This window comes from Ambystoma mexicanum, chromosome 6p, assembly GCF_040938575.1.
Source record: "Ambystoma mexicanum isolate Mex_15411 chromosome 6p, UKY_AmexF1_1, whole genome shotgun sequence".
NCBI classification, from domain to species: domain Eukaryota; kingdom Metazoa; phylum Chordata; class Amphibia; order Caudata; family Ambystomatidae; genus Ambystoma; species Ambystoma mexicanum.
In genome coordinates, this window is record NC_090935.1 from 1,308,550,818 (window position 1) to 1,308,577,975 (window position 27,158).

The 27,158-nt window shown below is 46.8% G+C and overlaps 1 protein-coding gene across 2 annotated transcripts in view; it reads left to right on the top strand.

Moving 5' to 3' along the window:
* Nucleotides 1-27,158, top strand: part of HAUS6 (HAUS augmin like complex subunit 6) — a 1,011,950-nt gene that overhangs the window by 373,269 nt on the left and 611,523 nt on the right. For both annotated transcript variants that reach the window (XM_069625969.1, XM_069625970.1), the window contains one exon: nucleotides 23,499-23,628. In XM_069625969.1, coding sequence (XP_069482070.1) covers nucleotides 23,499-23,628 — 130 coding nt within the window. The remainder of the gene's footprint in view (nucleotides 1-23,498; nucleotides 23,629-27,158) is intronic.

Here is a 27,158-nt window from a genome sequence, read left to right on the forward strand (position 1 = left end):
CAAGCACAGAAAGTACCTGAGGTTCGCAATTGGTGGTTCTCATTATCAGTTTTGGGTTTTACCATTTGGGCTGACCCCTGCCCTGAGGGTTTTCACCAAACGTGTGGCAGCGAGTATCAGGAGAAGGGGGGATTCACGTCTACCCTTACCTGGATGATTGGTTGATCACGGCAAGTTCACCTGAACGAGCCCAGGAACATCTGGCCTTGACCTGCCGCTTCTTACACAGACTGGGCTTCTCCCTCAATTACAAGAAGGCACACATGTTTCCAAGCCAAAGACTCCAATTCATCGGAGCAATCCTGGATACTTCCTCATGGAAAGCCTCGCCTCCTGAGGAGAGATCTCACCACATTCTGCAGATGGTAACAAAATTTCAAAATGCCCAACATCTACCGGCATTCGACATTCTAAGGTTGCTAGGCCTCATGGCATCCTGCATTTTCTGGTGCCAGATGCCAGATTGAGGATGAGATCCCTTCAATGGGCTCTCAGGACTCAATGGTCCCATTTTCGGGGGAGATGTCAGATCTTCTGCAAATTTCAGCCAAAGTGGCTCAAGATCTCCTATTTATTTTTAAATTTCTTTATTGGCATTTATAATAGGCACAGCAGCAGTGTGGCAGTGGGTGTCAACTGCGGCATAGAATACATTTGTCCATATATGCCAGTCATTTAATGAACAATAATCTTCAACATGAAGCATTTAACAATAACAGTAATTGTCTCCAAATGGTCGATAAATAGTTAATTTTAAGAGGGTCAACACGGGAAGGTAAAGAAGGAGTTCAAAAGGAGGGAGGACCAGGTATATTCAAGCGGTGGTCCATTCGGGTGTCTTGTGATGAATAGGTCAGTAAGCACAGGGGTGAATCATTCAAGGGGGTTTGTCGCCATTGGAGGGGTGGAACAGAGCCCCTGTGAGGGCCTTCCAAGCATCAAGTGCCTGACTCGCATCCTCAGAAGACCTGGCAATGCCTTCCTCCAGGCCGAAGTCTCCGCCCGACCCAGCGTTCCAGTTCGTTACGCCATGCATGGAAGCGTGGGCCATCTGGTCGCTTCCACGCCACGGCAGTGGTCCTTTTGGTGAGGATGCATGCCAGGTCCATGAGCTTTACTGTGTGCTTGATTTTAGCTAATCTGGGATAAGTGCCTAGGAGGCACTCTCCAGGAGTCTACTCATACCTGGTCATGCCAGCTCTCCTACTGGTTTGCTCAACTTCGGCAGAGTTGTCGGGCCTTGACACACTCCCAAAACATGTGCACTAGGTCTGCTTTGTCTCTGTTGCACCATGGACAGTTATGCTGAGGTTGCTTGTAGATCTTTGCTTTTCTGTGCAGTCTTGGGTACGAATGATACAGTACGTTGAGCTTGATCAATCTGAATCTTGAATTCCTAGAAACCTCTTTAGGGAATGCCAGTGCTCTCTCCCATTCTCCATCGGTCATTTCTCGCCCCAGGTCTCCGTCCCATTTGAGTTTTAGTTCAAGGCTGCGGGGATTAGGCCTGTCTGAGGTGACAGTATATTTGAGACACTGGTCTCCACCCCTCCCCCAGACTGTACAGGAGTGTCACAAAGGGCTTGGACTTGGGCTCTTCAGGCCAAGTATCCCACTTGGTTCGCGCTAGTTTCCGGATCTTTAGATACCAAAGGAATTGGTCACTGGGCATATCATCTTCAGATTGTAAGGAGAAGTCTCGGAAGGAGCCTTCATTATATAAGTCCCCCAGGTGTACACTCCCAGCCGTTCCCAATATCTAATGGTCGCTAGATCGACACTGTTCTGGCAAAAGTTGGAAAGGAGCGGAATGTCCGGGGTATATGCGTGCTTCAGGTGGAGAAGCAATTTTTTTCTAAGCCATATTTGTTTTCCTAGGGCAGCAAAAAAGGGGGTGCCGCCAGTGAGGTGTTGGGGAGCCCAGATCAGTTCATTCAGCCGGATTGGGGTGATTGAGTGCTGCAGTACTGCCGTTTCAGGAGTCATTTGGCTACGAAGCTGAGCTGGGCTGCCAAATAATACTTCTCCAGGTCAGGTCGGTTATATCGTCCTTGGTGATGTCTGCGTCTAGGGCTTCTTTGTGTGCAAGCAGCAGTTTAGGCAGACCTATTTCCTCCAACGTGTCCGATATCTCGCACAAGGGCACCTGGGCGTCATGGGAGTACAGCCGGGCATAGAATTGCTTAAAAGTGTCATTGATGCCCTGTTGGGTCTGGTGTAGTGTGCTGTCTGCACCTTTCAAGGATGTGGTCGGGTATCTGGGGTGTTCTTTTCTGCACAACCAGGCTAATAGTCTGCTGGGTTTGTCCTCCTGGGTGTGTGCCCTGTTGGTCCTGGTAGTATAATTAAACTTGGCTAGCCTGTCCCAAGCCTTTTTGCATTCAGCTCTACTTTGCTTGAGCTCATCTTCTGCTTGCAGGGAAACTCGGGTGCCGGATTCAAGCTGTTCAATATCTGGTTCCCATCGCTCCAGTTCGGTTCTCAGGTGCTTCCTTTCTACCCCTGCCTTTGCTATGATTTCCCCTTGTGTAACTACTTTCAGGGCTTCCCATAATGTGCTTAGATGGTCAACGCTATCTGTGTTTTCCTTTATGGAGTTCTCCAGGGACTCCCTGAGGTCGTCTCTGAATGCTGCGTCTTTTAGCGCTTCAGTGGGTATCCTCCATGTGGGTATTGCCGTGTGGATCTGGGGTAGGGTTTCTTTGCCAGTGAAAATGTAGTCAATCCTGGTGTGGAGGTTGTGGGGACGAGAAAAAGGTGTAGCCCGGGTCTCTTGGATGTTTCTCCCGCCAAATGTCCACTACGTCTAGGCGATTCAGCATGGCATTCAGTGCCGCGGTGGATGCCGACGGGCCCCCAGGAAGAGGGGTGACCTGTCGAGTTCTGGGTTGCTGACGCAGTTGAAATCTCCCCCCCAAATAAACAATCCGGTCCTATACTGTGTGACCTTGGCATACATCAGGTCTAAATGTGCTGGTATGTTGCTGTTGGGGAGGTATGAATTAACAATGCATATTTCAGTTTGCTCGATGTGGCCCCACAATATCACATACCTTCCTTCTGGATCTGATTCAGCTCTGTTGAGTTGGAAGGGGATATGGGGGCTAATCCATGTGGACGGCGCTCTGGCATATCTGGAGTATGTGGATCCAAACCCCTGCCCTCCCCAGTGTGTCTGAAGCGTTGCGATGGACTCCTTCGTTAGGTGGGTTTCCTGTAGGAGGGCCAGTCCCACCTTCGTCTTGTGGAGGTAGGATTTAATCCTGTTGCGACGAAGGTAGGTACCCAGACCCCTCACGTTCCAGGTTACAACCTTGATGCGTGTGGCCATGTTCGAACAAAAAAAAGTTCGAGTGTTCGTTCCCGGCCAAACCGGTTCACTCTCCTGTTGGCTTTGTATTTTGGACGCCTCCCCTCATGGCTGATCAGTATTGTTAGATAGTCTATTCCCTCCTGTGTCTTTAGTGACTGAATTGCTTTAGAAAGTGGAGACTTGTTAATGTTTTCAACGTCCACACGAAGAGGTGGATTAACAACATGGAACTGTGAACTGCCCCCAGCAGCTGCTTTGGGAGGGCAACACTCGGGGGGCTTCCGCTCCCCGTTGCCCTATCCAGAACGTGAGATGCGGATGTAGCGCTGGCAACAGGCCGGCACTTTTTGCGACGGGGTGGGTTGTGACAGTGCCCATGTGTGATCGTCTGAGCTCCCGTCCATAGAAGCACATTTTGCCTTCTCAACGGAGTATCACCTTGTAGACGCAATGTTCAGGTTTCGGAACACGAGGTTTCATTTGTAGGATTCCCGATTCCTGCTTAGACCTTCGGCCCCTAAAGTGCGTTCATCGCCTTCGGCTAGGTTATTATGCTCCAGCCACATGTTGGCTGCATTTGGGGTTTCCATGAAAACCGCCTTCCCTTTGTAAAGTATCTTGAGGCGTGAGGTGTATAGGAGCATGTATTTGAGATTGAGTTTGCCTAATCGGGCTTTAATTGGTATGAATGAGTTCCTGGCTCGCTGCACATTGGGGGTATAATCAGGATACATGACGATCTTGGAGCCATTCCGTTTGCTTTCTCTTTTTCGCTTTCTTTTTCTCTTTTTCTCTTTTTCTCTTTTTCTCTTTTTCTCTTTTTCTCTTTTTCTCTTTTTCTCTTTTTCTCTTTTTCTCTTTTTCTCTTTTTCTCTTTTTCTCTTTTTCTCTTTTAAGTATCTTCTCTCTGTCACGGAAATCCAAAATCTTCGCAATCATCGGGCATGGGTGTGATCCTGGTGGGGGTCTTTTTTGAAGAGATTGGTGAGCTCTCTCGACTGAGAATCCCTGTGTGAGCTTGCCGGGCCCAATCGCCTGAAGTATCATGTACTCTACACATTCTGTTGGGTCGGTTCCTTCCATTTCCTCGAATTCCAAGAATACGTATATTGTTGCGGCAAGCCCTCCCCTCTGCCTCCTCTGATCTCGCCTCTAGTCGTGCAACCTGCCTTTCTATTTGTTACCTCGGTTTTCAAGTCTGTGGCGGTATCCGTGGTGTCCTGCAATTTCACCTCTGCTTTGCTCACCCTTTCTGTAAGATTACAGGCATCTTGGCGTATGAGCTGCATGTCGGCCTTGAATTCACCTATTTTGGTCTCAATAAATGTCTGGAGTGCCGCAATAGCCTGTAGTACCTGAGTGTTTTTAGGGTCGTCCTCGAGCGGGGGTAGCTCTGTTTGCGTGGTAATTTCATGTTGGAGTTGCTGTTTGGGCCTTGTCCCAGAAAAGGAGTCCATAATTGAAGCCGACTTATTCTTGTCGTGAGGCGGACATCTTGTGCTGTGTTGCGTAGGGTTTTCCAGCAGGTTCTAGCTCGCCGTGGTGCAAGGTAGCCCTTAGCGTGTCGTGATGGGCCCTCACTCCCTCGTATTAGCGTTAATCCTTTGTCCAGGTGTCAGGCCTTGTGTTACCTGGAAGCTAGTGACTTGTGTCCACCAGTGCTTCCAAGCTCTCCCCGGGCACTTCACTGGGTCTTCCCGCCAAACCGCCCACCGGCTGCGAAGAAAGGGCGGGCAGCGCTCTGCCAGAGTGTCTTGGCGAGATGGGGGACACCTGGGTCTGATATTGTCCATGGGACCTATGAGGCCCCTCGAGTGGGGAGTTTTTATGGCTCAAGATCTCCTATGGTGGGCTTGCAAAGAGAATATCCTCAAGGGAGAACATTTTTGGCAACTGTAAGAGGATTCAATTCAACACTACAGCTAAGTCAATGCCTAGACTGGGATACTTAATGGAAACCCTTATTGATATATCTTTACGTCCAGTTCATGCGTTCTGGATGACTACCCCTATATAACACCCCTCTCTTGGAATCCCCCTGACCCCACTGAGCCACGAAGTAGTTCTGTTTTGCAAGTTTAAACGGTTTATTTGATAATTTAAACAATATATATATCACACTTTATAATAAATTAATAATTGAATATCACACTTAATCAGAGCAGTAATCAATAATGGATAGTCCGGCACTAGCACACTTCTTTATAATCAATGATGAGTGGTTATAGGATGGATACGATAGCAACAATACTTTTATGGTTTCAAATGGATGCAATGTGGAATGAAATGCAGTACAGAAAATAACTTGATAGGATTTCAGCAAAAGACAATGTAATCATTTTCTTGGACAATTCACCCCCCCCCCTTTATGCACTGTAAGGAGATGAAGATGACACATTTCTTAGGAATGCAATCAAATAGAATTCAGTTCAATTCCCCCCCAGCAGCTTATACAACAGATAGGAGTTTTGAAACACAGGCAAAATGCTTTGAATATGGTGACAATGCAGTGAGAAATATGCTGAAAATGGTTTTAATTCCCTTTAGGAGGTTCAGGGTGAGTGAAATATACTTGGGATGAGTTCAGGCTCACTTTAGCAAGGATCTAGGAGTAACTAGCAGATTAAACAAATTTTTGGCAAAGGAAAGCAATGAAGCTGCTGTTTTCACACGTGGCTGGATTTTTAACCAAATTGCAAATCGCGGTAAAATTCGCGAGTGCGAGAATCGTGATTACGGCAAAAGTATGAGGAGTAGGAAGTCGGTTCTAGGCTTGTTGAAAAGCTGAGATTCTAAGCTTCCAGAGGTAAGTTAAACCAAGTTCCTAGCCCAAACGGTTCCAGAGATACGGACGATTAAATAAAGGTAGTTTTTCGGATTTGAAATTTTAAAAGTTCAAAGCGACAGGTTACAGCTTGCAGCTAGAAAATGACAAGTGACAGCTTTGCAAATGACAGGTGACAGTTAGGAGGCAGTTCTGGTTAGATTAAAATAGATTGAATTATATTATTTTAACTAAGAGATTGGTTCTGCACAGTTCTGCTAGGTGCTCACAATATAATTTTAAAAGGAATGAGCCTCGCCACGGATCTGGTTAACAGGTTTTCTTCACTCGCCACGGACGGTTTCTGCGCACAGCGTCTGGGTCAGCTCTACTCTGCTAGTCTGGGTCTCTGGTTCTGATCAGGTCTGTGGGTCCGGATACAGCGGTCTCCGGTTCAGCTGGTCTCTCTCTGGATACAACACTGCTCTCGGGCAAATGGCAAGAGTTCTTGCAAAGAATTCAAACAGCTCGCCTGGCTGTGAATAGTGGCAATGATTTGAGGCCTGCTAAAGAGGGATTTAGCTTGTAGTTGACCTCTCTGCTACAAATTCTGAAGTAAAGTCTTGGTCTCTGAAGGTGGATAGATTGAAGTCTCTATGTTGGCTCTCTGGAGGTTGATGGAGGTAAAGTATGGATTTTCCCAGCAGAGCGTCCCACAGCAGGTGGAATAGAATGTCCCTATCTGTCCTGACTGTCTGCTTTTATGTGTTTTGAAAGTGGGTGGAGAGGCTAGCTTTCTAGGCCCTACCCCTCTCCACTTGTCATTGGCCACTTCCTCCTCTTCCCCTTGATTGGGGGAATGAAATGAAGTGTCATCATGATGAGGTCTGTTTATGATACAGAGAACCCACCCCTGTCAACTTTACACACAATCGATATTTGACCTAAAGACATATTTCATAGATACAGTGGTTTGAAATTACATGCACCCATCACATTTACTGATGGTAGCCCCTGTTCCAATTCTGTCGTTTCTAGGAGCTTGGGTTCAAAAATGGCAACATATTTCACTTTTTGGTCGGGTTACCAATATTGGATTTGTCCCCGCATTTACACATGTTCGCAAAGCATGTGGGCATTAGGTGGTGGAGTGTCAGATTTTTAACATACATACATTTAGAGTAATATCCTCTTTTCCGCTAAAAACCCCCCTGAAAATACCACCGGGTCCTAACACGTCTTCAAATGTGCACAGAAAAATCACAAGAATAATGATATCACTAATAGAATTTTCACAAGTCCGCTCTATGAATGATCCATCTTTTTAGATTTATGTTCTGGCCCCAAAGGGGTGTGGTTTCCCAGGTCACATGGTGTAGAAACCAGTTTATCCAGTTTCTGCCAAGCTCAGAGACCCTGCCCCTCCCAGCTTCTGCCAAGAGGAAGCTATTTTACGGTCCCCCTAATAAACCATCTGCCTGGGCCCTGGAAGGCCCATTGTTCAAAAGGAAGCCATTTACGACTACCCTAATAAACCATCTGCCTGGGCCCAGGGCAGGCCTTTGTTCAACTCCCTGTAGCTGCTCCACCCCTAATCTAATCGGAGAGGTGACAACTCCTTTTGGCAAGGGGAAGAGTGGCTGAGCAGGTTTTAACTCATGTGGGGGTAGATGTCAAGCAGAATTCAGTTTCCTTAAGCCAGGTTTCAGATAAAATGTCATTTCTAGTTACCCAGTTTTCTGCATTCAAATAAACTAACAATTTTTACACATGCAGCTAGAATGCTGATTCTAAGCTTAAAACTATGACATTTAAATAATTGAAACCCATGTGACACTCAAAAGTAGGTCACTCCTTTCTTTTAAACATTTAGATTTTTAGTGTCTTTCAGTCCAAATTTACTTAAACTGCTGAAATCCACAGCTCAGCCAGTTTTGCTATGAACATTATTTTAGGCTCATCCTCTTTCCATATTTTGTATGCCCACAAGACTTTATTCTGTCAAATGTCTGCTGGTGTTCAGTGAGATTGTTGGATATTCTGCAATGTTTGAAATGGGCATTCTGAGCTTGCCTTCAGAGAAACAAAGGGTGATTTTTAAAGTGCTTTCTAGCGAACAGGCACTACTGTTTTTCTCTTTGGCACCCCATTTCACTCATGGCTCTTCTGACCCAGCACACCCGCACCAGGGGGTGGCAAGTCAGGCGACCATTTTGGTGTGCGCACAAACTGCGCGGTTTTCATAGATTCTGGCGCACATGTGGGCTTTTTCGGCCATCTTGGATTTCCTAAGCCCACAGCACCAAATGTTGTAGCATAATAGTCCAAACGTGGGTCAGAACACCCAACACAACCATGGCCAGAGATGACGGTAGTGACGGACGCCTCACTCACGGGGTGGGGAGCCCACAACAACGATCTGACAATCAGCTGTCGGTCTCCATTGGAGTCCAAACTACATATCAACCTTTTGGAGCTGACAGCAATTAGACTAGTGCTGAAGGCTTTTCTGCCCTCTGTACAGGGAAAGAATGTCCTGATAATGACGGACAACACACTGGCCATGTACTACCTCAACAAAAGAGGAGGTGTAGGATCACTTCCACTGTGCAGAGGCAATGCAGCTCTGGTTCTGGCCAATGCAAGAAGGAATATCTCGATCGGCAGTTCACCTATCCGGAGAGCAGAACACCGCAGCGGACGCTCTGAGCAGGCAGAGCCCAGTCTCCCACGAATGGGAGCTAGCTCAGGAAGTCCTTCACGAGATCTTCGCCCTTTGGGGAACCCCTCAAGTGGATCTGTTCGCGACCAGTGCCAACCGGAAGTGCGAGCTGTACTGCTCAAGGGAATTTCCTCCAAGAGGAGCTCTAGGGGACGCGTTTGTGGTGGACTGGGCATTTCCACTCTACGTGTTTCCTCCAGTCCCCGTGATTCCTCGGGTAACCGAGGAGGTTGAGAAAGTTCAGGAAAACCATGCTCCCAATTGCCCCGGATTGGGCTAGGAGGATGTGGTCCCCGGACCTTCTGGACATGTCCATCTGCCTTCCAATATGTCTTCCACAAAGAGAGGATCTTCTCTCGCCAGAGGAAGGTCGGGTTCTCCATCCAGAGGTCAAGACACTCAGTCTTCACGCATGGTGTCTGAGAGGCTGTGATATAAGGATTGGGACCTCCCGGATGACGTAATGGAGATTTTGCTTTCGGCCAGAAGACTAGCAACAAAATCCCTGTACCGGTGTCGTTGGAATAAGTTCAGTAACTGGTGCAGGGATAAGAATGTGGATCCATTTCTTTGTAATACTCCAACAGTACTTTCTTTCCTCTTACACTTGGCCAATTTGGGGCTCCAAATTGGCACTATAAAAGGATATTTGGCAGCGCTATCCATCTTTAAACGTTCCTCGGAAGAGGTGTCCTATTTTAAAATGCCCTTAGTAATTCAATTCTTGAAAGGGTTAACAAATGTGTACCCCCAACCCCCAAAACACCTTTTCAGGTGCCTATATGGGATTTGAATTTAGTCTTCAAATTTCTCATGTGTGCCCCTTTCGAACCTTTACACTCTTGTCCATTAAAACGTCTTGCTCTTAAAAATTTTTGTTGGTGGCTATAACATCAGCACACAGGGTTAGTGAGTTGCATGCATTTTCTTGTAAGCCTCCTCACACCATTTTCCATAGACCGTTATTCTAAAAGTAAAACCATCTTTCTTGCCTAAAATAATTTCTGATTTCCATCTGTCACAGAAAATTACCTTCTTTTTATCCTCTTCCCCACGCTAGTAAGGAAGAGGAAAGGTTGCATAGACTGGACCCAAAACGGGCTCTCAGTTTCTACATTTCCAGATTCGCAATCTCCGACAATGTGACCAACTATTTGTTGGGTATGATGAACACAAATTGGGCCTTGGAGTGTCTAAACAAACGCTTTCCAGATGGATAATTCTAGCTATCTTGGAGTGCTATAAATTGGCTGTAAAAGAGCCTCCAGGTGGCTTAAGGGCTCATTCAACCAGAGGAATGGCAACTTCCATGTCTCTTCAAAGGGGTGTCCCGGTGCAGGATATTTGTGCGACGGCCACCTGGTCGTCGATGCACACCTTTGTGAAGCATTACTGCTTGGACTCTACTTCATATCAAGGAGGACTTTTTGCAAAAGCTGTCCTTCATTCAGTCCATAATTGAAGTATCTGGTACTCCCTCCTCCAAATTCTTACTGCTTTGGGAGTCTATCTAAAGATGAGGAATACGTGGGAGGACACAATCCAATCGAAGGACAAGTTACTTACCAACTCTAACGTTCTTTCGATTGGATGTTCCTCCCACGTATTCCTCATCAACCCTCCCAACCTATCCCTCAGTACAGTTTACGCCAGTTGCACTTGAACTTCCTTAAGAGCCTGAGGACTTAAAGCCTGATCAGCTGATGCGACCGTAAACACCGTAAAAACAGAACTGAGTTAACGGGCGCTGCTCGAGCCCTTTACACAGCGGATGACGTAGACGTTCGAAGGCGGCCCTTGAGGGACGACTCCGCGGCCTTCGAACACAGCGCCCTCTGGTGAAAAAATGTTCCGAAGCAGCAGAGCTGGCAGACAACATATCTAAAGATGAGGAATATGTGGGAGGAACATCCAATCGAAAGAATGTTACAGTTTGTAACTAACCTGTTCTTCTATGCAAAGCACCGGAGGTGTTATCTTTTTTGCTGTATTTGGCCAATCTGGGGCTACAGGGTGGGACCATTAAAGGTTAAATTGGTGTCAGTTTCCAACTTCAAGCACTAGTCTGTGGAAACGTCATACTTCTAAATTCCTTTGTGATACGGTTTCTAAAAGGACTCACTTTTCAGGTTCTGATTTGGGACCTTAATCTTTGTTTTAAAGTTTCTCATGCATGCACCATTTGAACCACTCCATTTATGTTCCTTAAGACTTCTAGCATTCAAAACCATCCTGTTTAGTAGCAGTAACATCAACCCGTAGGGTGAGTGAGTTGCATGCACTATCTTCTAAACCACTTTTTCGGGACTTTGATGAGGACAAGGTCGTTTTTGGGTAAAACCTGCATTCCTACATAAGGTCATATCAGATTTTCATTTGGAACAACTAAGTATCACCTACTTTTTTCCCTCCACCTCATCCTGGCAAGGAAGAGGAGAGACTACACAGACTTGACCCACAGAGGGCTCTACGTTTCTACATTTCAAGGATGTTAAAGTTTCATCTGGATGTCCAACTGTTTATAGGATACACTGATTATAGGTTGGGACAAGCTGTAACCAAATAGACCTTGTCCAGATGGATTATTTTTGGCCATTACTGAATGCTATAGGCTAGCCGGGAAAGATCCCCCAGGAGGCTTGAGAGCCCCTTCCACTAGAGGCATGGCTACTTCTGCTCTGCAAAGTGGTGTTCCCAGCCCTACAGATAAGGTGCGTATTTTGGCTTTATATGCATGTAATTAAAGCCATTACGCAGCATTTAATTTTCTTCTGCGTACCGTTTACGCTTTATTTATTTTCATTAAAAAGCATACTTTCCTCCACTAAATGGCAGTAGAGGGCAATCCTCTCCATATCTGAGTGTATTACACAACTTTCTTTTATTAAATCACTGAAAGTACAGTGGGGTTAACTAGATTTTTGGGACTTCTAGTTTACCATACAGGCTTAACATGTTGATGTAAGGATTTACATGTTGCCATGTGGTGGTGTTATGCAATTTGTGTTTTTGGAAGTAAACTCTTTAAGACATCATTACTGTAGGCCTTGAAATCCAAACTATTTGTACTGAGTAAGGCTTGGAAGTGATGTGGTCAAATTTGCAGAGTGGATTAAAATCCCTGCTTCACTGTTCAGCCAAGGTTTGTGATCCTGGTCCCCTGTCCCCATACTCCACCCTGCCTCCCACCCCATCTGTCCTGCCATCCTACTCCCTCCTTTTTGGATGCAACCAGAGGACCACTAGTTCCTTTTTTCCACTTCCACCACTGATGCGATTAGCAGTCATGAGCTGAATTTGCTGTGATGCATGTTATGTCTGAGATGCAGATTCTTGGCTATCTAGGATTAAATTTATCGGGCAATCAAGACTGCTCTCCTAGAATGGGAGTAGAAGATGGGGGAAGGTACAGACAAGTCTTTACTACTCGGCGTTCATGTGAAGTTATATTAAACAAGCAGCAAGGAGTAAGCCAAGAGACATAAACGTTGTCATGTGCATTATATAAATGGTCACTGCTATTAATGCTACAGGTCGAACAGCGGAACAGAGGCCAGTCAGGCTTTTTTAGTAGTAACTAGTTGGAAATAAATCACTTGTAGTAGCAATTTCTATTTTTGCTAAAAAGGCACAGTGGCAAAAGTATTTGTCCTGGATCCCACACTTTAGTGTTGAAGTAGGGCTTTGGGACCAGTCTTCAACCTATGCACTTGCCTGCTTTTCTTCCTAACTAATTGCCAGAATTATGGTTTTTGGCTTTGTACACAAACAATAAACCAGTAAAACTATAAATATGCCTACCATAATGCAATTCAGCTTGCATGCACCTTTTGGTTATTTGAAGTGATATTGCTAACTAGTGTCTGGCGATCCACATTAATTTCCTGCAGCAGACAGTGGGAAAGGTAGATTAGCAGTTTGTGACTTTTGCTGAGATTATGTGTGCAAGTTCCTGTAAGTAAATCATATGCCAACAATTGCTTACTCACACTCCCTCTGCAGGCAATACATCAAGTCTCTATAGTAGTTCTAAACAGAGTTTCTAGGCTCTAGAATTTAGAAAATGAAGCCGTGTAAGTACCAGGTACTTGTTAGTTATTTTATGGCAGAATATTTTCCTCAAGTGTAATAAAATGGTTAAAGCCAAGCCAGACAACTTTGATCTACAACTCTTTTGGGCTACGGGTCTGATTTTACATATTTATTGGGTGTATGTTGCATACGTTTTACTCTCTTGCAGTGGAGAACTCATTTTTATTCTCTTGAAATTGCATTTACGCTCTAATTTGAAAAATCATGCGCAAAATACTCGCACCTCAAAATCTTATCTGGAGCACTGGGTGTTCCAATACAAAACATTTATGAGGCAGCCACTTGGTCTACAATTCACTCTTTTACCAAGCATTACCGTCTTGATTGCACCCAAAGTCAGGATGCAAGCTTTGGGAAAGCAGTCCTTCATTCAGTTCACACCAACCCTTGATGACAAAATTCTTACCCCGCCTCCTAAAACAAACACTGCTTTGGGAGTCCATCAAAAGATGAGGAATGTGTGGGAGGAACATCCAATCGCAAGAACATTACCAGGGGTAAGTAACCTGTTTGTTTTTCTGCCGTGGTGTCCTGTTCACCCACTGAAACCACTGACTTTGCGAGACTTTCCCAGACAGGGATAGACTTTATGAAGTATAGGTGTCCTCAAAGTACTTACCACTATCTGTGTTGCTTACTTTAAATGTTGGTTGTAAGAATTGATTTGCTTAAACTTGAATTAACTACTTGCCTGTATATCATGTAAGAGTTTACTATTGAACTGACTAATGCTTAACAAAAGTCTTGCTTGTTTATTGCATTGTATTGTTTATTTCTGATGCTTGGTGAATCGGCTTAGAATCACATGCTGTGCATATAGTCCGACATCTAGTGGTAATCGCAGGGTATTGCATCTTTGTTTCGAGGATCGAAAGGGGATGTTGACATGGCCGTGCCTGTAATAATAGCCCTAATGTGACGCGTAATGCACCCAAAATCCTTCATTGTTGAGGTCCCTCAGATTTTTTTTTTTCGCCCAACTAGATGGTCACCTTATGCGGAGCTCTTAAGTGATATATTCCAAATTCATAACTACTTTGTCCCACGACCAATGGTCGTTTAGTCTTCGACTTTCAACTTCGACAGCTACTTGTGGACGCCAAAGGCTTCTGCTGCTTTTGCGACTGGTACATCAGTCATCACTGTCGACTGCATGGCCTCAGCCCTCTGGCCAGACCTATACAGTAGGGAGAGTGGGGTCCCCGGGGTTGTTTCTCTGAGAATGCATTTCCTTTTCTCCTCTTTCCCTTTCTGGTCTGGCTGCCGCCCTTTACCTCTACTATGGAGAGGACTCCATTTAAATGTTGCCTGTCCTGTAACGGCAAATACCCGTGAAAAGACACACATCGCAAGTGCACCAAGTGTCTCCCATGTGAACACAACGAGCAATCCTGCAAGTCTTGCAATCTTTTCCGTCCAAAGATGCTAAAAGACAGGCGGACAAACAGGTGGGCGGCCTGCGCCATGCAGGCCGAATGTGGTTTCCCGCCATCGCGAGTGACTAGGATTCTAGCGGCAGCTTTGGCTCCGATGTGGAGGCCATAGACCTTTAGTCGGAACCGTGCGGTTCCCAGTTGCCCGTCCCCGACAGGCAGGCCGCCGGTACTGCTATGGGGAGAGAACAGCCCGGCGACTTGGGCACACCTGCACCACCTAAGGCTAAGCGGACAACCCCACGAGCGCCCTCGAAGGATAAGTTGAAGCATCAGATGCCAACAGGACCGCCGTAAGTTTTGATGGGGCCTACCAATCCTCATGATCGGCCGCCCCCCGCCCCCCACATCCATCGTCCGGGCATTCCACCCATAAGGGCGTCTCTTCTAAAAAAAAAAAAAAACACTAGCGCTTCAACTCCAAAGGTTTCGGCAGAGCCGAATACCTAGACACCTACAGGCACGTCAAAATCTCTCTAATCCACCGCAGCTATGCGAGAGTCTTGTAAACATTGTTTCGGCACTGAATAAACCAAAAACCTCATCCTCATCAAGAGGATTCTGAAGGGTGCCAGCCCCTCTGGAAGACTTTGCTGATAAGTCCCTTCCTTTTTAGGACACTTTTCCTCCTGGAGAGCCATTGCCCCCTCCTAACCCCTCTTGTTCATCCCTGTGGACCAGAGTGAGGTTTGAGTGCAATATGGACAAACTATCACAGTTTGTAGACTTTTCTGAAAGTTTATTACCCCCAAGAGACCTAGGGTGGAGTGTTCCTGCCCTAGTTTGCAAAGGTACAGAAGCTTTCAAGTCAAACTCCCCAGGAAGAGGTTTTTGAGTTCTCACAACCTGAAGCGGTCTACGTGTCGAGTTCTCGGAAAGAGGCACGTAGAGAGCGGTCCACCGAATCGGTGTCCTCTAGGCGTTCCAGGTCAAGATCGCCGCATGACACGAGGCAACCGTCCACAGTTGCCAAGAGTGCCTCACTCACCAAAGTCACGGAGGTACGCTCGTCAGAAGACAAATCCGACCTCCAGCCCCAGGCCGCACACCAGAAGTCCGCTCCAGCAGACCATTCTGCGTCCGTTTCCGAGTCCCGACGTGCACACTCCAAAGAAAGACACTACCCCCGAATCTCGACGCCAGGTGACGAAAAGCTCTGAGAAGGTGAAGACATCAGGGAAACTCTTCTACTCACGGGGAGGGGGGTAAACGGCAGAAGAAACCACTCTCCTCTTCTGCACCTCAAACACATAAGGACAGTTCAGAGTCTTCAGATGGACATAAATCCAAGGCCCCTGTCCAGGCCCCTAGGTCCAAACAAGACATAGAAGGGTATCCCCTCAGGAAATGTCCATTCCCAGCTCCAAAAAATGGACCAGTGAAGATATAGACAGGGTAATGACTAGAATGTCCTCCCTAGCTGACTTCTACTCCAAAAACCCAGAGCACTTCCTCTCCTATTCCCCGGACGGTGCTACGCCGTCAGGATCCAGGGACCCTCAGCCCCCTACTAAGAAACCTTGGGTTGAGACTCCAACTCAGGGACTGATTTCAGACCCTTTTTACATCCAGCCTTACACTCAGTATGGTGAGGATCCACAGTAGTACAATGAGGATCCAGACTTGGTAATGTTGGACGACCAAACTGGGGTGGACTATTATGGGGATGACGAGGGCCAAGATGAAGAGGAAGATGATGTTGCAGAGGTCTACAGGATAGACTCTCCTGTTCGCAAAGAACCTCAGGTTATCGACTCTGGTAGACAATCAGCCCTTCCTAAATGAGGTCTTAGCTAGAGCGGCAGAGCACTTCAGCATTGACACTCAGGGGGCACAGGAAGAGAGGGACTTTGAAGAACTAGAGGGAGAGAAAAGGCCCAATGCCCTAGCCATTCCAATTATCAAATCCATCCTACGGAGAATTGATCCTTCCCTTCTCACCCCTAACCTCACCAGGGCCGTAAACCCCAGAATCGAGAAATTGTTCAGGGCCGCCAAGTCAGACCCGCTTTACATAAGGGGACAACTGAAGCTCGACTCCTTGGTTATTACTAACACCAGAAAAAGAGCGGGGACTCCTCTATCATCATCTGAGCCCCCCCCCGGACAAGGAGAGCAAGAGAATTTACGGGTTGGGAAGGAAGGTAGCCTCCACTTCCGCTTACTAGACAAGGATTGCCAACACCACCACTCTGCTGGCAAGTTACAATTGCCACCAGTGGGAACAGGTAGCTGCCCTCATTGTCTCCGCACCTGAACCACTAAAGGGTCAGTTGGCCCAGGCCGCGTCGGAGGGGAGAGCCGTGTCTGGTTGCCTCCTTAAGGCAACCTCTGATGACGCAGATAACGCGGGCAGGCTCATAGCAGAGAGCACGGTCATCAAGTGGCATGCTTGATTAAGACAGTCAGGGTTTAAACCCGAGAAACAAGCATCCCTAATTGACATGCCGGTGGAACCTAATCTCTTATTTGGCAAAGCGGTTGAGGACGCATTTAAAACTGCCAAAGACAAGTATGATACTCTGAAATCCCTGGGAGAATTGACGAACAAGCCCCCTAATCAAAGATGCAATGGTAATTTTCGTCGCCCACGCGGCCAGAATTCCCAAAGGGGCTCCAATTATACACCGGGACAGGGTACATCATGGGGTAACAACCAGCAGACTACCCAGAGTTACGGCAGAGGAAATAAGAGGGGCCGTGGTAGAGGCAGCCCCAGCAAAGGCGGCACGCCTTCCGCGAAAGTGACGCTCCGCTCAGGGTCCCTTCTCAAGCATCCCCAGTAGGGGGACGCATTTCCAACTTCACCCAAGCTTGGCAAGGGATCACATCAGACAGATGGGTGCTGTCCAGTGTCTCCGCAGGATACTGCATAGAACTGCTCGAGTGTCCCCGAAACCACCATCCATGTCAAAAGGTACATTCCTTGGGCCACCAAAAGATTCTCCTCGAGGAGATCGTCAATCTTCTAGCAAAGGACGCGATCGAACGCGTCCTGGGCAACCAGGTAAACAAGGGTATTTATTCAACTTACTTCATTGTGCCAAAAAAAGATTTAACAATGTGCCCAGTATTAGACTTGCGCCCTGCAAACAAGTATGTCAAGCCCCAAAAATGTTGCATGACTACTCTCCAAGAGGTAATCCCCCCCCCCCTAAACAAAGGGGATCACATGGCAACGCTGGACATGAAAGATGCCCATTTTCATATTTCCATGTTCCCAGCGCATAGATTCTTGCGCTTCAAGGTGGACAGTCAGCACTACCAGTTCAAGGTGCTGCCCTTCGGTATAGCCTTGGCTCCAAGGGTATTCACCAAGGTACTGGCGATGGCGGCGGCACACCTACGCAGGGAGGCAATCCCAGTGTACCCTTACCTGGACGATTGGCTCATCACAGGGGAGACCCCAGTAATTTGCAGCTCAAACATTCAAAGAACGATCGACCTCCTCTTCAAATTGGGTTTTTCCATAAACGAGAAAAAAATCTACCCTGGTGCCAAGCACCTCCAAACAGTTCCTAGGAGCTGTCCTAAACACTCAAGAGGGGTTGGCCTTTCCATCCGAGGAAAGAATTCGGAATCTACTACTACAAATTCCTCTAGCGTCCCGGTTTCCAGATAAGGGTGCGCAAAGCGATGGTTTTAACCTGGTCCCCCACGCGTGCCTGTGCATGCGACCCATGCAAGAATGGTTGGCGAAACAGTGGTCTCGGGCAAGTGGTCAGTGGTACGATCTAGTGGTCGTTTCGCCAACACTTGTATAAAGTCTACACTGGTGGACGAGAGAGAACCTGTCAAAGGGGAAACCCTTTTACGATCCAGAGGTACAGGCTGTAGTCACAACAGACTCATCCCTGTCAGGGTGGGGAGCACACCTTCATCACCACACAGCTCAGGGTCTCTGGTTTCACACAGTGGCCAAGAATCATATCAATCTGCCAGAGCTTCTAGCAGTATTCAAAGCGCTTAAGGCGTTCGAGCCCCACCTGTTCAACCTGTCAGTGCAGATCTTGACAGACAGCACAACAGTGATGTTTTACCTAAACAAACAGGGAGGGACTCGTTCGCCAAATCTTTCCGAGCTTGCCCAGAAAATGTGGATATGGGCACTCAGACGTAACATTTACCTGTCATCTCAACATGTTCCAGGGGATCTCAATTCACTAGCAGACACTTTGAGCAGAGATCCCCTCCCAGAAGAACACAAACGGTGTCTACACAGAGAAGTTGTAGAAGACCGTCATCTCCTAATGGGGTTTCCCTACTAGAGACCTATTCTCCACAAGCAAAAACAGGCAATGCCCAGGATTCGCATCGAGGTTCCCTCAGCCAGACTCCAGGGGAACGCCCTGTGGATGAACTGGTCAGGGATGTTTGCCTACGCTTTTCCACCAACCCCTCTCTTGAGGAAGGTTGTCAACAATATGCAAAGGGAATCGATGACGCTCCTCCTAGTTGCTCCCATGTGGGCGAGGCAACCGTGGTTCCCACACTTACGCAGACTAGCGGTGTGCGAGCCCATCAGGCTCCCGTGCTAGTACAACCTACTGTCCCAGCACCAAGCTCAAACAGTGCATCGTCAACCCAACTCAATGAACTTGGCAGCATGGCTCCTGAAGTCAGAGTTTGGACATCTCAATTTACCACAGAGGTACATGGACATCCTAAAAGAATCTAGGAAGCCAAACACGAGGCACTGTTACTTTGACAAATGGAAAAGGTTTGTTATTTGGTGCCAGAATAGACAAATCAACCCGGTTGATTGCACTCGTTCCAACATTGTCACCTACATGCTCCACCTGCTGGATTCAGGGTTGGTATTTAATTCACTCAAGGTACACCTGGCGGCGCTGTCAGCCTACACCACCTCCCATAACAAGGTTTTGTGGTGGAAAGTACCAGTGGTTAAAGCCTTCATGGAAGGGGTAAAGAGACTTCACCCTCCAATTTCTAACCCACCACCTGGATGGGAGCTTAATGTGGTGCTTGCTAAGCTCATGGGGGCCACCCTTTGAACCCATGCATAAAGCCAGTCTCAAACACCTGACCTATAAGACTGCCTTCTTAGTAGCTATTACATCCATAAGAAGGGTCGGTGAAATTCAGGCTCTTTCAGTGCAGGATCCTTTCTTTACTGTTCATAAGGATAAACTGGTTCTACGAACACACCCTAGGTGCTCACCTAAGTTCATTTCTAAATTCCACGTGAACCAGTCCATTGCGCTTCCGGGCTTCATAAAAGAACCTAAAAGCTCTGCTGAGGTGAAATTACACACTCTAGATGTGCGAAGAGCGGTCCTCTACTACGTAGACAAGACCAGACCGCTAAGTAAAACAGACCAACTGTTTGTCTCCGTAGTTACAGGCAGAGAAGGAGATTGCGTCTCTAAAGGTGCCATCTCCAAATTTATAGTCAACTGTATCCAGCTATGTTGCTCCCTTTCTGAAGGAACTCTGCTTTTTACCCCAAGAGCCCACTCTACTAGAGGCACTGGGGCCACTCTGGCTTTCATTGCAAATGTACCCCTTGACACCATTTGCAAAGCAGCTACATGAGCTCTATTCACACTTTTACTCAGCACTACTGCATTGACACTCATTCCAAGACAGATACTCAAGTGGGACAAGCGGTTCTACAACATTTATTTGCTCATGACCCTTCTCACATCCCACCTCCCTCTTCTAACACTACTCACTAATCTATGCACAGCATGTGATCTAAGCAGATTCCACAAGCCTCAGAAGGGATACATTACTCACCGTAATCGGATTTCTGATGCATGTATCTGCTTAGATTCACATGCGCCCGCCCTTCCTCCCCTCTGAGAGATGGCGCATGGATGCATGTAGTCTTATCTTTCTTCTTTCTGCTTGGATAATCTGGTACTCGCGCTACTCCTCATGCTACCTCATGTCAGAAAAAACACATTCTGAGGTTCCTACACACGTGAGGGATCATGGGTAAAGTGGACGTCACACTAGGGATAATATTACTGCCACGCCCTGTGTCGACGCCCATTTTCCAGTTTCGAAAAAACAAACTGTAATACTCCGCAGCTTCTACTAGATGTCGGCCTATGCACAGCATGTGAATCTAAGCAGATACAAGCCTCAGAAATACGATTAAGGTGAGTGATATATCCCATATATATCGGATATGCAAATGTCATTCTCTTGAAATCGGTTCATTTAGATGCTCTCTTCTGGTTCTCTGTTAGTTATGAGCTCCTGTAGCTCCTACCAACTGCTCATAGGTCTACTGTTCCAGACGGTGTAGTGCTTATCTGTATTCTCAGTAGTTTCCTTAATGGTTTTCTTAAGATAGTCTATTAGTCCTTCCTCTTAGTTTGAGTATCTCAATCTTTCCACAGGACCCTTCACAGGTTTGATATATCATTATATTATCATGGGCGAGGCACCAGGGCTCCTGGGGTTTCTCTACTAGGCTCTTTCTCTGAGCACTTGGCGCATTATGTAATCTTGACTCATAGTACTTTTTAGTTTCTCACTAAGAGATTACCTAACTCTTCTTCCATCCTTCACAGGATACTCTCTCCGGCTTTCTCAAAGCCTCATGCTTAATATCTCCACTCACTTTCCTTGGTACCTCATGATATATGCTGGCAAGATAGGTCAGCATGTTGAGCACTCTGCTGTGATCTGTGTGATCTTCCGGTTTGAATCCCGGCAAGGTCAACTCAGCCTTTTATCCTTTCGAGGTCGATAAATGAGTACCAACTTCGGTTGGGATGTTTGTAAACCTGTTGTGTACAGCGTTTGGGCAGACGCGTTATCTATTAATTATGATTTTTTTCAATGTCCCAACATCAATATCATAGTTTTCACAACTTCCTTCCCTTAAGATTTGTTCCCCCGGTGGCCTCCCCCCCCTTCTCTGTTCCACCCCAGTACCTTTGTTCGTCATGGGTGGCTTTTCGGGTTGGGCGCTTGCACATGTCTGCTTAGATTGTTCCTATCCCTGATCTGGTTTTTACAACAGCCGCACTCTCTGCGTCGAAGTTAGGTTTCCGTGCTCTGCGAATGCCTGCTCACAGGAGGTTTCATGTCTTCCACTTCCACTGGTGTCAGCGTCGTTATATGGGCCCCAGGCCCACCATGGTGCTTCCGTGGTCACGCCACCACGTTGGATGGGCCTCTAAGCTCCATCCGGACAGCTTTTCTGTCTTGCTCTGGCATTCTCTGCTTTCCAGATTACTGCAGCTCCACTCTTCTCTGCCCCACCAAGATGTAGCTACATCAGAGGGCTTCCACTGTATGGCTCTCTTTTCTGATCCACTCTTCGGCCTTGCATGCAAGTTCGCTAATAAAGTGATATTCCATTTTCCTTCAGACGTTGTGGTAGATCCAGCATTGCCTGGAGCCAAACAAAAGGAGAGCACGTTATTCGTTACTGGAGGCAGTCTCATAGATGTAGATAAAGTGGCTTCATAGGGAGTTCCTTGTGGGAAATGAGTTCTGGTCCCCCTAAGATGACATTGCATTAACAAACCTGCACAGTTGACAATTTTGAGATACAGGTGAAGGAAAACTGAGTTCTTTGCTATTTTTACTATTTATGACCATATAATGAGGTGTATGCAAATTCTTTAATTCTATCTGATTTGCAAGTATCCTTTCCTTGCCGAAAACTGAAATACATGTTGGATAGTCTGCATGGGCCCTTGAATATGACGGCATAAATGCATATGCTCCTTTGCATTAGCCAACTTTTTTCAGAGAAATATTTGATCTTAAATTTAACATTAATTGCATGACATTTCAATTTATTGCCCTTCTGAGATGGTGGTATTTAATGGAAGCATTCATTTAATCAAATAATACCTAACCACTGTACTCCTTGGAGAACCATTATACCCAAAAGGAATCCCTGTGAGCCAAGTGATAAGGATGTGCCTACATGCTGGAAAAACTGCCTATGGAAAATCCTCAAAACACTGACCGCAAAAGGAAAGATTAGAAACCAAAAAAGCCAGCAAAAAAGTAAGGGGACTATCAAAGTTGACCAATGGAACTCCACAAATATAATTCAACACTGACCTGTAGTGTTTGGCAGGATGCCACCAAGTTAAGACTTGACTCTTACAATGGTGAAAGTGATGGCAGTCTGGCTTCACTCCTCGGAGGGAAGAGGGGTACTTCTGAAGTAAAGGTTTACACACATTGGTGCACAAAGGAAGGGCTACACTGTTTACTTAATGAAAAATATACTCTACACTTCGTTAAGCCTTAAAAGATATAGATTTCAGGAAAGTACTTCAGAAATGATATAGTCACGTATATTCCAGTAAAGTGTTTAAACGACACGGGGCACAATTTCAACAAGCAGGCAACAAATTATTTTCTGTGATTAAAATATTTCTTGAATCTTTATATATATTTGTGAAAGTGTTTGTATGTTCAGGGTTGGCTCCAGCCTCATAAAAGTTGGTGTACTAACATTTTGGCCCCAGGTTAGTGAAATCTGACTAACCCCTCCCATTTGCACTGCACTTGGTTTGACCGAGGTCCGGTCCGGTTTTCTCCGTATAAGCGATTTCAAGAGATAGCAGATTTTGCGATTTTTCTACAATCTGAAGTAATGACACAACCTACATACACAAGGCTATAGCAGACCCCCACATGCATGTCAGCTACAGACCGGGGCAACACCGGTTAGTACCACTAGTTAAAATAAATCCCTCAAAAACAGAATGTAATTCTTAACCAACAAAGGGTCACATACAATCACAAACACAATCTAAAAAGATATTCAGTATAATTTGTCAAACAGGTAAATTTGTCAGTACTTGTAGGTAGTTTGTCTTGGGCTCGGAAGTGATTTTAAAATTCTTCAGTCAGTAGGCAGCTCATGGTTATACTGAAAATAAATGTGAGTGTTATTGCAAGAGGGATTCAGTGGCTTGTCTGTTTTAAAGTGTAAAACCTCTACTTCTTTGTGGTGCCAAAGCATATTTGTTACAATTCAAAATGGCGATGGAGGGAAAGTTTAAAATACAAATGACAGAATATTGCCTGATGGAAAACATCCTTTCCGATGCTTGGCCTGTGCATCACTTTTTTTTGTCCTTTGACCTAATCCTTTTCTTGTGTGCATAATTATTACATTGATAGAGCATTTTAAGGAAATATTTCTAATATGTGACATTCTTGCAGGCGTGAGATAAGGCGTGAACACCTGGTGTCTGTAAATCAGTCGATAGCTGAAAAACAGAGAGCTTGGGACTTCAAATGGGAGAAAGAACTTGGACAGTCTGCTTTTCATGCAATCAAAAGCTTAAACCCAGTAAGTAAAATAAATGTGTTTTTAAAATGGTATATGAGACCTTGGATCCACATGAATTCGTTACATTTCATAGTGATGGTGTAAATCTAGTATTTTCTATGCGCAAAGTACATTAATGGCGTTATTCCCTCTAGTATGTAGGTTGATTGCAAAGTTTTGGTTTTCAACTTAATGTTGCAAAAATATTTTCCTGCATGAATCTGCAATAGACCACCTGCGTCGACACGTTGTTAGTGAGATTTCTCATTTCTATGCTTCATCTCCCATCCTATTGAGCCCCCAGTATTTTTTGCTGGACTTCTGGACCTTTTTCTTTACATCCTGAATGAGTGGAGCCTTTTTCCACTCATTCATTCTTATGGTCTTTACATTTTGGAACTCTGTTCTGTGTTTTTCTTTTACAATTGAGTCTACTTTCCTCCATATCTCTTTAAAGGAATCTGTGTCTAACTCTTGCAGAACACAGCTCCTTATGGTCGGTGTTGCTGGTAACCCTTTGGGTTCTTTTATCATTACTTTCTACTGTTCTTAAGGATATAGATACTTAGTATCTCTCCTAAAATATTATATATTAAGAGATTGGCACACCAACTTATGTGTCACACATGCAACCTTCTAGTTATGGCTGGTGGGCGTGTTCTACCAACTATATAGTTTTTTTTATAGTGTTTTATTTACGGCAGGCTATGTTCATAGCCCCGTTTGTGCACAATAGGGTCACTGAAATACTAACTTGGTGACTCCTTTCTTTTATCACCATTTCTAGCATGGTTGCTCTGTTAGCCCTTATGCCATGCTGGGAGGGGGGAGTCTGCGTGTAGGTTTTGCTTATGGCTGGGAACCCGCTGGGCAGGGAGGAGGTGCGGGAGGAGTTTTTCACTCCCCTGCTCTTTGTATGCCCAAGTGCCTGAATGGAACCAGCTCCCAGTGGGGGTCTGGATATCCTGATTGGATAGCCACCCGCTCTTTTCTGTAAACTGCTGAGATTGAAGAGGAGTGTGTGCTGAAACTGAATACAAGTTGAGGTTTCTGAGGCGAAAGGCAAGTCGACCACTGGAAACTGATGTAACTGAAGACCACTGCAGACCCTTTGCAACACTGTGACGTGACCACTGCTGTCCTGACAGAGGAACTCTGAGAAGACTCCTTCCCTTAGACTGGTAGGACACAACCAGTCCCAAGACTAACTACAATCAGCCATCTCCAAGGTTCTGTGATAAACCCCCGCCCCCCATAGCTGCAGACCGCAAATACCATGAGACCTCCGACCCAATTGCAGTGCATTGTCTTAGAAAGCCCAAAAAGTTGCTCCAGAACATTGGAGTGCACATAGGTGTCCAGGGCAACCCCCCCCCCTTTCTTACCTCTGACCCAAGCTGCTGCTTTTGTCCTTTTAGTAAGTCCTTTAACAGGGTCTCCAACGTTGGTTGTGTGCCTCCTAAGAAACTAAAGACTAGAAAATATCCTTAGGAGTTTTTGTTGTTCTCCAGCAATGGGGTCTGGCATGGGTTCACATGCTCATGAATATTCCCCGTCAGGCTGGGAATCTTCGGTAAAAGAAAAAAGTTTCACTTTCATTTACAAACTCTTTCTCCTCTAAACCAATCACTGTACTCTGGGTCATACTGCCCCAGCCAGTGACAGTCCTCTTCCTAAGCCCCTCCTCTGGCATCCATCTTCTGTGAGTTTTTCTATGTTTTTGTGCTTTTTTCTGTAAAAAAGTTCTATTTTTGTCAGAGCCTGTGTGCTCTTTCACTCCTTTAGCTGACGATCGGGGATCCCTTTGTCAGTGAATTTCAACACCCCTCTAGGGCAAGAATCGTCGGAATTCTCATCGAAGATTCCAGAAGGCCATCGGGTCTACCCGACACTCTGGACCATGTCGGAGGAGCAGAGCGAGGGAAGCTCCCTTTTCAAGCTCTGCTGCAGCTGTGGAATCTGTTTTTAGAGGACGAAGGCCTTCAGTGCCTCAGACTCTATCCGGATCGCAGGGAAGCAGATTGTGAAATCTGCCTTGGGTTCTCCAAGTGAACCGCCAAGGATTGTGACAGTAGGCTGGTGGCTTGGCTCAACGCCAGGGCCTCTGCCCCGTGCGGCAAGCAGGGGCATCCCTCACCCAGGGCCAGCCAGTCAGGAGCAGGCTTTTAAGACCTTTTGAGGGCGCTCCATCCGTGGGGGCTGAAGACCAGGCCAAGCACTGCGAGTCTGTTTCCATTGGGGTTGCTGCACAAGCGGGTCCCGCGACGGGCAGGACATGCTCATCTTCAACATCTGCCTTTATTTCCAGCCATCGCTCCAGCTCCTCCTCAAAGAGGAAATCGGCTAGCCCTGCGAAGCTGTGGGGAAAGCAAACCAGAGAAGGCGCAGGAAAAGGTGGCCAACCTGCCCCAGAAGGCCTAGGTGGCCCAGGCGAAGCCATTTTCGATGATAGTTGGTGGTGGCTGCCCCCTCAAAGGCCAAAGGGGGCCACCCACTCCAGGTAGCACCGGCGCACCCAGAGTATCCCTGCCCCCGAGACGGGAGGCCTCGGCCAAGCCAGTAGAGAAGACACCGGAGAAGAGGATCTCGTCCTTAAGCCCGAAACCAACCCCTCAGGATGCAAAAAAAGAGGGGAGAGGAGGCCTCAGCCGTACTCGGGGCATGGATATTTCTTTCTTGGACAAGGAGGACCAGGTGTCCGTTCACACGGGGCAGGAGGATGTGTGGAACGACTGTGACGGAAATGGCGAGGGGGATGATGGAGACGGCAACGGAAATGCCGACGACGGCACTGGGCCAAGTAGGCCTACCCCCTGACACGTCGGAGGGGTGCATCTCTGGGCGTCCTTTCGACCCTACACACCTTATTGTTGAAAATCCATAAGAGGATGCCGGCGACTCATCCGGCCCTGGTGATGCCAGGCCAGCCTCCGGTGAAAAAGATGAGGTGGCACCCTACGCCGCCGCATCAATGTTTAACTGACCCCCCCCACCCCCCCCCCCCCCCCCCCCACCCCACCGCCCCAATAGGGAGACAGGGCGGACACGGCAACTATGGACACTGACAACGACATGACCACAGCAGGCGGTTTGCCACAGCCAAGGGCTTTTCCCCCGGACGAAGTGTGGTCGTTCCATGGCATGGTCGCCAGAGCGTCCAAGCTCTTCAAACTGATGCCAGAAGAGACCAAGAAGGAAGGTTTTCTATAACAGTGCAAGGCCAAGAGCAAGACCATTCTGGCGGTGCCTCTCCTGGATGACGTTTGGGACGAGGGCCTAGCTTTGAGAAACCCGGCCAAGAGGGAAAGGCTGCAAAAAAAGTACTGGGTGCCGGAGTCTGCACCCAAGTGCCTACGTTTGCAGCCTTCCCCGGACTCTGGTCTTGGCGGCAGCGAGAAAGAAGTAATCTAACCCCTCTTCTTCAGCCTCTCTTCCTCCGGATAGCGAAGGGAAGACGTTAGATGCCAATGGAAGGAAGGTGATTTACTCTGCGGCATCAACAGTCAAGACAGCAAATGCGCTTGCAATCCCGGCCAGATACGACCGGGAGC